Source organism: Bos mutus, chromosome 1, assembly GCF_027580195.1.
Source record: "Bos mutus isolate GX-2022 chromosome 1, NWIPB_WYAK_1.1, whole genome shotgun sequence".
Lineage (NCBI taxonomy): Eukaryota > Metazoa > Chordata > Mammalia > Artiodactyla > Bovidae > Bos > Bos mutus.
Window position 1 is genome coordinate 136,616,102 of NC_091617.1, and position 12,922 is coordinate 136,629,023.

General features: G+C 39.9%; 1 protein-coding gene across 1 annotated transcript in view; it reads left to right on the top strand.

Annotated features, from left to right (window-relative positions):
- The window catches only part of CPNE4 (copine 4), a 690,441-nt gene that overhangs the window by 154,404 nt on the left and 523,115 nt on the right, over positions 1-12,922 (top strand). The window contains exon 2 of the mRNA XM_070386976.1: positions 1,169-1,349. Coding sequence (XP_070243077.1) covers positions 1,170-1,349 — 180 coding nt within the window. The 5' untranslated portion in view covers position 1,169. The remainder of the gene's footprint in view (positions 1-1,168; positions 1,350-12,922) is intronic.

The following is a 12,922-nucleotide window of genomic DNA, read 5'->3' on the forward strand; positions in this document are numbered from 1 at the left end:
AAATTCCAGTGATATCTGCTATGAACGAGAGGCATTGTCACATTGGAAAAATTGGCTTTGGCATGGAGCTAGCTGCTAAGTTTGGAGAGACCAGCTGGTGTATGTGTGTATGTGTACAGGTGTGTGTGTGTACAGGTATGTGTGTGCAGGTGTGTGGGTACATGTATGTGTAAGAGGTTACAGTGTACTCAAGACTATTGTAGTACCAGATACCAAGGGGATTCACTGAACATTTGTGAAAAAGGGAAGGAAGAGGGATGGATTATCCTTATTTATAGATGAAGAAATTCCACTGTGGGACTCCAGCGTAGTTTCTCATAAGGAATCTACAGGGAAGCAGAATTTCATAGGAAGGATATTGATTTCACCCTGGAGAGAATCTGTCAACGTCTGTACAGGCCCAGCCCTTCTCAGAAGAGGAGAGTATTGCTGGGCTCAGAGTTGCCTGTAATCCTGAGCTGCGGTCATGCAAAGTGTCAGTGAAAGGTGACCATATGAAGACAGGAAGGGGGGCTGCAGTTATTACTTGTGGCAGCTGTTTCCATGGGTTAGGCTTTATGCTGTCCCTAAATGGTCACAGTCGCATTTCTGACATGGCAGCAGGAGCAAGGAAGGGAAATGGACTTATGAAAATGGACTTGTGCATTTGAATCAGGAGATCAGATGCTGAGTCTCTCTTGGACTTGGTTTGCTGAAAACATCTTGGAAAGGAGGCCAGAGTTTGGAGAAGGGAAAATTGTCCTTCTCTGTGCCATCACACAGAAGCTGGATTTGGGGGAAATCTTAACATCTTGGAATGTGGTTAAATTGATGAACTAGCGACTATGTAAAATTTCACACAAGCCATGCTCTTACTAGAGAGCTGATTAAGGTTTTCAGTCTGCTGCACTAATTCATTAATATAATTTCATAGACTAAAAATTTTACTATGCAAATCTATGCAAATCATATAAGAAAATAGTGTTCTTAGCCAAGTGCATTAGCACCTATTTCTTTGGTTTTGTTTGTTTGTTTCACTGGAACTCTGGCCCTGCTAGATAAGTAATATATTCAGTACTCAAAAGTGTGTGTTTAACATTTTCCTGAAGGGTGATTGAGAGATTTTCTCTTTTGACAAATACTGTAGTGATTGGCATGTCTTTTTTCCTCTTTTTCTTGCCTAAAACAGAATGAAGAAGATGAGCAACATTTATGAGTCAGCTGCCAATACACTGGGAATCTTTAACAGCCCCTGCCTGACCAAAGTTGAACTACGTGTGGCATGCAAAGGCATTTCCGACAGAGATGCCCTTTCCAAACCAGACCCCTGTGTCATCCTCAAGATGCAGTCCCACGGGCAGTGGTTCGAGGTAGGCATGTCCAGTGAAATGGAGAGAAGCATGGCAGGAGGAGAGATTCGAAAATGTTTTGGCATTTCCTGTCTTTAGGTGGTTTATATTGGTGAGGCAGAAAATTCTAGAAGTGGATATGATCACATTTCTGCTTGTATCATGATTTTTAAAATTTATTTATATATTTAAATTAAAAATTTTATATTATAGTTGATTAACAATGTTGTGTTAGTTTCAGGTGTAGAGCAAAGTGATTCAGTTATACGTATCTATTCTTTTTCAAATTAGTTTCCCATTTATATTATTACAAAATATTGAGCGGAGGTCCTTGTGCTGTGCAGTAGGTCCTTGTTGATTATCTGTTTTATATATAGCAGTGTGTATATGTTAATCCCCAAATCCCAGTCTATCCCTCCCCTCCATTCTTCCCCCTCTGCTAACCAAAAATTCATTCTCTAAGTCTGTGAGTCTGTTTCTGTTCTATAAATAAGTTCATTTATATAATTTTTTAAGATTCCACATATAAGCACTATCATATGATATTTGTCATTTGGTATCTGAATTTCTTCACTTAGTATATAATCTCTAGGTCCATCCATGTTGCTAAAAATGGTGATATTCCTTTCTTCTTATGGCTGAGTAGTGTTCCACTGTGTGTATGTACCGTATCTTCTTTAGCCATTCATCTGTCAATGGACATTTAGGTTGCTTCCATGTCATGATGTTTTAATACTGTGGATATTTTGACATTTACCATTAATTTGTGTGCTGATTGTGGATATAGTATCTCCTGGGGATGGGCAGCAGGGACTGCTTTACTGAGGCCACATCACACACTTATTTTGGGGTAATAAACTTAATATTAGCTAAACTTTATTGGGTGCTTATTAAGTATCAGGCACTGTTCTAAGTGCTTTATGTAAAGCAACTAATTTCATCTGTACAATAATCCTATGAGGAAACAGAAAGATTAAGGATTTGCCCAGGATCATCCAGTTTATAAGTGGAATAGCTAATATTTCCCAGTCAAGCTCCAGGGCCTGAGCTCTTTATTGCTATTTTATACTTAGAGTGCCCATTGGTGTGGCCTTTGGTATTTTGTGTGGCAATACAGCATGTTGAATTCTGCAGTTGGGTTTTGTTGGTTTATTTAAAATTGAAACAAATTGGACAAGGACTGGTTTTTAAGTTTGTGGGGGGCGGGTGCGGTTGATATTTTTTTCTTTGTTCTAGGTACCTGGTTCAGTTCAGTTTAGTCGCTCAGTCATGTCCAACTCTTTGTGACCCCATGGACTGCAGCACGCCAGGCTTCCCTGTCCAGTCCAAGGACTCTCAAGAGTCTTCTCCAACACCACAGTTCAAAAGCATCAATTCTTCAGTGCTCAGCTTTCTTTATGGTCTAACTGTCACTTCCATACCTGGCTACTCTTAACAATGTTTTAAAAAGATCTGATCTCAGGTGAAATGTGAGATAGGGAGGAATAGGGGATGCAGCTGTGGAAGAAATTATTATCGTCTCTAAGGGAATGAGATGCCCAGCAGAATTTGGAGGAGGGTTTTGGATCCACGCTGAGTAGAGCAAGTGTACACAAATACCTTGCTTGGATCCCTCAGGACAGACTTCAGTCCTCTTTCTATGTGTTTGCATGGAGCTGACCGGTGCTTCTTTTGGGGCCATTGTCTTCACTGAACAGTAAGAAAAAGGTTCAGAAGATCTCATAGGTAGTATGTTTCCTTACTTGTACATATGTGAAAAAAGGTACTTCTGTGAAAGGATAGTTTGATAGAAGTTGGTGATAAAAGTTGGTGAGCTGATGAAATGTAGGTGAGAAGGCAACAACACACAAGGAAATCAATGACAGATGGCAGATTGGGGATCTTCCTTTAACCTCCATCTTATCCAGGGCTTATATTTTAAATATAAAATAGCATTCACAGGAATCTTAATGTGTAATGTCTCTTTTTCCCTTCTAAATATTCTCCCTGACTTTGTTGGTGGACTTCCCTGTCTTTTATTTTTTGTTTAACAAAACTAAGTGGAAAACCTACACTAGGAAAAAGAGACTTGTGGAAAAATAGAGGAAAAGACTTCATCTCCTAAAACTCCCTTTACATCATTTGTTTATTTGTGTATATTCTTTTCAGTCTTTTCCTTCTGGCATTCATATTCTTACACGATATTTATGATGCACATAAATTTTCTTTTGTGATTTTATTACATAGCAGAATGTTTTTTGCATATTGCTATAATATTCATAATTTTAATTTTAAGCCTGCATTATATCCCATCAAGTAGATTTATTTAATCATTTTCCTATTTTTTTCACTTTTAATTGTTTTCAAAATTACCCTACTTTAAATAATGCTGCAGGATCCGTCTTTGATATAAGGCCTTCCCCTTCCTTTTGGATTAGTTCCTATGAGAGATTCTGTCAGAGTGGAACTAGTGGAACAGGATAGGACACTTTTGGGGCTTTTGATGCATTTGCCAAATTGCTTTTGCAAAGCGTTTTTCTACAGAGTTACTTGAAGTGTGTTTGCACACAGCTACCAGCTTGCAAACATTTTGTTACCAGTGCACAGTGAAATCAGAAAGTTGTGCCACACTGTAAGGTAATTCACTGCTTCTTTCATCTCTAAAGTCTTTTTAAAAATAGTGTCAGCTGAGCTTCCAGCATCCTTAGTGACATGACTGAGTTATATTTTGGAACTTTTGAGAAGCACTTCTCTAATAAATATTAGTCTTAAGAGTGTACATTTAGGGTATAGTTGGGAAAACAGAGCCCACACAAAGTAACTAATAGAAGAGATTTAATACAAATAACTAGTAAGAAAAACATTGGAAATGTTGAGAAACTAAGTAAGCACTGTGTGAAAACCCAGAGATTAACAATAGGGAGGTGCTGGTTGATTTAGGGTAGAGCAGTGATGTGCTGAAGCTAGCTTATAGAGGTTTGTGAGTCAATTGTTAAATCCAGGAATTTTGCAAGCCTGAGTGTAAGTATTTACACCATGCTGCTGCTGCTGCTGCTAAGTCACTTCAGTCGTGTCCGACTCTGTGCAACCCCACAGACGGCAGCCCACTAGGCTCCTCTGTCCCTGGGATTCTCCAGGCAAGAATACTGGAGTGGGTTGCCATTTCCTTCTCCAATGCATAAAAGTGAAAAGTGAAAGTGAAGTTGTTCAGTCGTGCCCGACTCTTAGCGACCCCATGGACTGCAGCCTACCAGGCTCCTCCATCCATGGGATTTTCCAGGCAAGAGTACTGGAATGGGGTGCCATTGCCTTCTCCGACTTACACCACAGATACTGGCAAACATTTCAAATCAGAACTTTACTTCCTATCAAGAGAACCAGTTGTTGAGCATTTACTGGGGCATACCACTGGGATAGAGGGACAGATGTTAGTACCAGCTGGACCACCCAGCAGAAGCTGGATTTGTGGAAGGAGGGCCTATCTAATGGGAGCCAGAAAGGTAGAGGAGATGCAGGTAGTGCTGGAAACATTGCCAGAAAAGGATATGAGGAAGGAGTGGCATCCCAGGTCTCGCATCTATGTCTTCCAGTGACCACACCCCTGGTGGAAGCTGGTTGCCAAGGTTGCAGGAAGAGTCTGGAACACAGTTGAAAATACCGAGGTAACTGACCAGCCAGGAGAAATATCAATAACCTCAGATATGCAGATGACACCACCCTTATGGCAGAAAGTGAAGAAGAATCTAAAGAGCCTCTTGATGAAAGTGAAAGAGGAGAGTGAAAAAGTTGGCTTAAAGCTCAACATTCAGAAAGCTAAGATCATGGCATCCAGTCCCATCACTTCATGGCAAATAGATGGGAAAACAGTGGAAACAGTGGCAGACTGTTTTTTGGAGCTCTAAAATCACTGCAGATGGTGATTGCAGCCATGAAACAAAAAGACGCTTACTCTTTGGAAGAAAGGTTATGACCAACCTAGACAGCGTATTGAAAAGCAGAGATATTACTTTGCCAACAATGGTCCATCTAGTCAAGGCTATGGTTTTTCCAATGGTCATGTATGGATGTGAGAATTGGACTGTGAAGAAAGCTGAACGCCAAAGAATTGATGCTTTTGAACTGTGGTGTTGGAGAAGACTCTTGAGAGTCCTTTGGACTGCAAGGAGATCCAACCAGTCCATCCTAAAGGAGATCAGTCCTGGGTGTTCATTGGAAGGACTGATGTTGAAGCTGAAACTCCAATATTTTAACCACCTGATGCGGAGAGCTGACTCATTTGAAAAGACTCTGATGCTGGGAAAGATTGAGGGCAGGAGGAGAAGGGGACAACAGAGGATGAGATGGTTGGATGGCATCACCAACTCAATGGACATCGGTTTGGGTGAACTCCAGGAGTTGGTGATGGACAGGGAGGCCTGGCGTGCTGCAGTTCATGGGATCGCAAAGAGTCGGACACAACTGAGCTGAACTGAACTGACTAGCACATAGACCTTCTGACAACTCTCAGTAAGTGAGAGAATCACACATTCAGTCATGAAGTAGTACATATTTATTTAGTGCTAACACATGCCTTTTAGTGCCAGTTCAGTGCGTGGTCCTGTGCTCAAAGTGAGAAGCACCTGACAATCTATTTAAACCACACACCTACTACCTTCTATGTTTAGTGAAAGCTGGCAAATGTGGACATTGCCCTGGGACATAACTGATGCACATTCTTCTGTACTGTCCCTTGGAACAAGACTGGATTTACATCTCTGTTCTTCATGCAGAACTACAGAATTCAGAGAAAGCCTTGCAGAATATAATTCATGCTAGCTGTGCCAGTTCCTGGGTGTCTTTGTTATGTGGAATCTGGTAACTAAGTGAAGAAAAAAAGAAAAAACCTGGGAGGCTGAACTTCTTTGCATAATAAAGAGATTGTTGTGGGTGTCAGGGTGAGAGAGAGAAAAACAAGGTGAACTTCTGTTTTAGAAAATTTTGAAGTTTGGCAAAAGAGACTCCATGGAGATAAGCACTGTCCACCAGAACTTCCTACAGTGATGGGAATGTTCTGCATGTGTACTGGCCAGTACTGGCCAGTTGCTCGTCCCAGGTGGCTCCTGAGCAGTTGAAAGGTGGACTGTATAACTGAGGAATGGAAAAGTTTAATTACTTAAATTTAATTAATTTGAGGGTAAATAAGTAGCTGGTGTGATTTCAGAGTCTCTTTGGGTGATAAAGAATTAGGGTATGTGGAGAGATGAGGAAAGGGAGTTAGTTAACATGTTATATTCATAGGATGTTGTTTTTATAGCTAAAATTCTTTTGGGGAAGATATACCTAGAGATTGACATCTCTTTGTTATTACTTGTGATTGCTGGCCTGTGCTTTTTGTAATAGTATTCCATCCGGAAAAGGCCCTGTTATTCCCTCATTAACAGCTCAGGTACTACTGCTGTAATTATAACTACCTTCAGATGCCCTGCTCATATATGGTGAGGTGGAGTGCTCTTGCTCTTTAATAGTATGTAGCCTGTTTGCACAGAGTCGGACACGACTGAAGTGACTTAGCAGCAGCAGCAGCAGCCTGTTTGCACGGAGAAGGCAATGGCACCCCACTCCAGTACTCTTGCCTGGAGAATCCCATGGACGGAGGAGCCTGGTAGGCTGCAGTCCATGGGGTCACTGGGAGTCAGACACGACTGAGCAACTTCACTTTCACGCATTGGAGAAGGAAACGGCAACCTACTCCAGTGTTCTTGCCTGGAGAATCCCAGGGACGGGGGAGCCTGTTGGGCTACCATCTCTGGGGTTGCACAGGCGACTTAGCAGCAGCAGCAGCAGCAGCGGCAGCAGCCTGTTTGCAATGGAAGAGAACATTTGATCTCTGAAGTGTATCATAAAAATGTAAGCCTGATTGTCAGACTCAAAAGGACCTACAATCCGATCTTCTGTGTTATTAACCATTGTTGTTGCTGTTCAGTTGCTAAGTTGTGTTGACACTTTGTGAGCCCATGTACTGCAGCATGCCAGACTTCTCTGTCCTCCACTGTCTTCCGGAGTTTGCTCAAATTTTTGTCCATTGAGTCAGTGATGCTATCTAATCATCTCATCCTCTGTTAATGGTATTGAGTCAATAAGATTACATAGTAGTTTGCGTCTCTTAAACTCCCTCCCCTATATTACCCTTCCCCACTTCCATCTCCCTGCATGTAACCACTAGTTTATTCTCTGTATCTGTGAGTCTGTTTCTGTTTTGCTATATACATTTCTTTGTTTTATTTTTTAGATTCCACCTGTAAGTGATAACATACAGTATTTGTCTTCCTCTGACTTACTTAGCTAAGCATAATACTCTCTAGGTCCATCCATGTTATTGTAAATGGCAAGATTTCAATTTTGGGGGGAGAGGAGTAATATTTCATTGTATATATATACACCACATCATTTTATCCATGAAGGATATATTGTACAGTACAAGGAGTTATAGCCATTATTTTGTAGTAACTTTAAATAGAATATAATCTATGAAACTACTGAATCACTTTTCTGTAAACCTAAAACTAATATAATATTGTACATCAATTATGCTTCAAAAAATAGTTGAGGATAAATTGTGTCTTTGAAATATTGGGAATCAGTTTTTCTGAAATGTAGAAAGATTGTCACTCTTTGTAGATCAGCAGGGTTTGGAGTGTATGTCTGAGGGCTGAGGAGCTGGAAAGGATGCTTTTTGTTTCTTCTCAGAGTATAAACACGAGATGGTAAAACTTCTGGTAAATCTTTAATGAACATGACTGTAACTCTCAAAAAGGAAGGAAAGGAAAACTTGTAGCTTGGAAATATATTCCCAATGGAGAATTTCAGATCTGTCATTTAATTTCCCTAATTTAATTCATATCCATTTTAAAAATCACCCCTGCTTCTCGACATGTAATTGTGACAGTAAATGGTACAGTTCAGTGTGATGAGGATAATTTAGAACACATTTCGTCTTCCAGTGAAGAATGGAAATATTTCCCTCTGTCTTCTAGTGAGTGCTGATATTCACTAACTCCCTGAAATGAAGCTTCTTATGTAAATAGAATAAATTGACACTTCTCAGGGATTTGAAAGGCAAGAGCCCTTGTGAACTGGAGACTTTTATTCAGTTTCCAGGAGCATATCCTCTGTTCCCTGGATGTGCTGGATGTTCTCCATGAAGCAGAGCTATACTCCTGCTACCTTGGCCCTTGGCAGAGATCTTGTAAATAGCATAGTACTTGTCCTCATTGGAAAAAGCCGAATGATTCCCCACACTACTAGAATGTTGTTCCATCACCTCTAATTCCATTTTCCATTTAATTTCTTCATAGGAAGCTCTAAATAATTCTGAAGATGAATTACCCTTGGATAAATTCCATATGAAAACATGTTATGATGAATCACATGCTTTGGTAGATTGTTGGTAATAATTGTTAATAATCAGTGTGGTTATATTCAATACATTATCAGTGGATATTAATGCAAGATTACTATTGTTTGTAATAATAAAGTATCCATATAATACTTTACGTTCAGAAAACCCATCTAATTATATTACTTCATTTATTTCTCATAATATCCCTGTAAAAAGGTGACACAGACATTGAAATTAACCCTAGCATGAACTGAGTACTATGAAAAAGACATGGTTTGTGTCCTCGATGACTTCAGGCTCCAGTAGAATAAAGCCCATCTCAGAGACAGAGGCCTTGGAGACTTAGATGGTCATGTGAACTTGACAAAGGGGGCTTAAAACAAGATCCTAACTTAAACCCCTTCCTTTCCTTGAATGTGTGGAGGATAGTCTATTTCAAGGGTCCCTAGACTACCTTTGTTTGAGGTAGAACTAAAAATCAATCATTCCTCCATCCCTCCACTATTTCCCATCTTCTCTCACCACTCCCCACCTACCCAGATGTAGGGTCTATATGCCACATGACCCAGCATCCCTACTGGCAGCACCAGGAGAAATACGGGTTCGTGGTGGTGGGCTTGCCCACTCCCAGATATGTAGGCTGTGAACTGTTTTCAGAGGTTCTTTCTTGACTGGAGGGCTCATGGAGGAGTGGAACTTGTGGAACACATTTCTTTCATGCTTGGGTAAAGGGTGAGGCAGCATCCTTTTGTGTGTTGAACCAGGAGATAGTCCAAGATAGTAGTTTCACCTATATTGGAGATTTTCAATTTTCTATTGCTCCAAAGTGCTAGAATTTTATGAAAATGTGTCAGGCAATGTGAACATTTAGGTGTAACAAAATAAAGTAATCGTCTCTAATTGTTAATACCAGCCATGTATTCATCATTTTACGTGTTTTCCTTCTAATCCTCACAAGTGCTCTGCAATGTAGACTTTATTAACCAGGTGAGAAAACTGAGGCTTGGGCCGAATTAATAAATCACCAGGTTCCAAAGCTAGTCAATGGTAAAGCTGGAATCTGGTTGACTCTAAAACCCACGTTCTCTCTGTTTTCCCAGAGGTCGAGAATTTAAAGGTAAATACCTCTATTTAATCTCCAGACATGTTTTACCTTCATGGTGTTTTAACAAGTTTTGCACTGGTTGACAAAATTTAAAGATCGGGAGATTTTTCATAAAATTCCAGATCTTTTGTTCCTTTTGTCAGGAAGACTGGCAACATTAATTCTTGTGAAGTTATGGTCAGCAGCTGCCCCCTATCCAGAGTCCGAGTGTGTCCTTGTGCTCACTTGGAGGATGCCTTCTTCTCTCACTGGGATGGCTTGAATGGCCCCCTGGAGGTGTTTGAGTTCAGACCTTACTCCTGCAACTGCTGGGCTGGGCCTCTGAAACATGGCTAACCTCTTAGTTGTGGACTCAGACAAGAGCTGAAAAATGAAAATTAAGTCAATTAAAGCATTCCCTCTGGATATCACAAACAAGCTCCTTTCTTGTAAGATTTTCTGTTCACACTTCGCTGACTCTCAGCATTTGAGTAGGTAACATCTAGCATGATGATGATGATGATAAAAAACAACAGTTTTCTGCAGTTGTTCACAAAGTTTCCACCGTGGTTTCACATCAAACTGCTATTTGGGAAAACTTTGATGTTGCTTTTCACCTCCCCCTTAACATGTCCTTAAATGAGAATAATTTCTTTTCTTAAAAAAAAAAAGAAATTAATTTTGGTGATATTAGAAACCTTACCCTGAGCACTGAATAGGAAAGGAAACAAAATGAAATATTAGAAGCAAAAAATATTTCCTTTCTGCCGCTGGTGGTTACATCCCTGTGACCAGGGACTGCATTGCCATGATGCTCACTGCAATTATGATGCTTCTTGGATGAAAGGGAAGATTACTGGATTGTGTAATATGTGACTAAGTAGTTTTTTTAATCATTGAAATCAAGTTGTCAATGTTATGATATCTGAGAGCAGAATGACACAATATGGGAAATTTGAGGCTGCAAATGAGAAAAAAAAACAATTTGAATTGAAACTTTTTTTACTACTAATTCTCTCGGGGACCTGGAAGGCAGTTTATCAGCTGGAAGGATAATATCAGGCCTCCTGCAAAGAGGAAAGCACCATGATATGGGTTTCACTGCCTCCTTAGCTCAAACAACTGGCAAGGTAAACTCAGCATTGCTTGCCATGGGTTTTGTAATGTGTCTTGATTTCCTATGTTGAGTGTTTGAAAATGTGATTCTGGGCAGGGAAAGAAGATATCTGTGATTTAGAGCTCTCTGACTCTAGCTCAAACCACCTGCAACATTTCAAAGGAGATATTTTCAACACCTTTTCTGGGTATTCATTTTAATATTTATCTAGTTACTATGATAATCATCTTAAAATTACCTTGCCTTTGTAATTTCAATCAATCTTATCTTTTTATTAACTGTAATGGTGCTTTACTGATGATACCTTAAATATATTGAAAGTTATCGTGCAATGTATAAGGCACTCTTTTCAAGCACTTTACATGTGTCATCCTATGTACATATCAAAACAGCCCTACAAATTGTCCTATGAAGTGTAGTTATTTTATAGAGAGGCATAGAAGAATTAAGCAACTTGTTCAATGGTCACACAAGTTATAAGTGGAGGAGCTGTGACAAATTGAATCCAGACTGTCTGACTGCAGACCCTGCTGTGAGGACCCTTCACTGCCCATCTCTGAGAATAATGCATCTCAGTCATTGGGTGTCTGCTGCGTGCCATGTGCTGGATTTTTACATGCATATTCACAGAGTTCTCACAACAATGTTAGCAGACAGGAACTGATTACCCATTTTACAGGTGAAAAAATGCCACTCACGTCAAGTCTAGTTAGAAGTGGTATTAGGACTTGAACTCAAACCTTCATATCTCCAGTGCCCACGAAGCTTGAGTGACCTTGGAATGCCTCCTAACTCTTCTGAACCTCTCCTACCGCCTCATGTCTAAATGGTTGTCATTAGGATTGAAATATTGGCTGACAGGATACTGATGGTGCTGATACTGTAGTCTCTGCAATTAGACCATTTTGGTCATATGTAAACTTACATAGAAGCCTTACCTTCCCTGGCCCTGCGTTCTCTCCATCTACAACATGGAGGTAACAATAAAACCTGCTCCATGAATTTACTGTTAATGTAAGGACAGAATGAAATGATGCTTAACAGAGTCCCTGTGGCATAAACGTTAAATGTTACTTTGCTTAAAGAATATAATGTGTGCAAAACTAACATGATTAGTATATTACATAGGATTCCATAAGTAGAAGATGTTATCAGGTAATACCTTACATGAGGTGTGTTTAACACCACCAATAAGTTTTTGTTGGCTGCCTCGTCTAAGTGTTCTTGGTTCCATTCTTTGTGTTAAAATAAGAGAACTTTCAATCAAAAAGTCTGACAGGTCTCTAAGTTTCTCCCAAGCCTCTGACTAACCACTTTGATTGATCTGTTTTGGCTCTCCTGGTAAGGAATTATCTAAGCCTCTTCCTCCCCTGCAATCCCTGCATCTTGAAAGAAGATGAATAGTCTTGAAGCAACTTCCTTTTACTTGTCTGTGTTCTCTAATCTGTGGATGCGAATCAGAGAGGCCATTCTGATAACCTTGCCTTTCCATCTTTGCTTCTGTACCAATGTCAGCTAGCACTGTTCAGCAGTCTTAGAAGAGAAGTGACAAGAAAATCCTCCCTTCAGGAAGCTCCAGATGTTCTCAGGGTCAGTTTATAGGCTAATTAAATATTTTATCTCTACTCAAGCTCAGAAATGTTCAACTGCCTGCCTTGGCTAGTCTGTTTTCAAATACTTGATATTTCAAAACCTTCTTCCAATTTGAGAATTCAGTCTTAGATAGTTTCTTCTTGAGTGTGAAGACTAGTTCTTATTAAAAGATTACAATTTGAGAACTGTGTATGTAAATAAGAAATTTTTTAACTTTTAATTTTATTTTTAGAAATTTATCTATGTATTTAAATTGGAAGATATTTACTTTACAATACTGTGATGGGTTTTGCTATACATTAGTATGAATCAGCCATAGATATACATGTGTCCCCTACATCCTGAACCTTGCTCCCACCTCCCTCTTCACCCTATCCCTCTAGGTTGTCGCAGCGCACTGGCTTTGGGTGCCCTGCTTCATGCATCAAACTTGCACTGGTTAT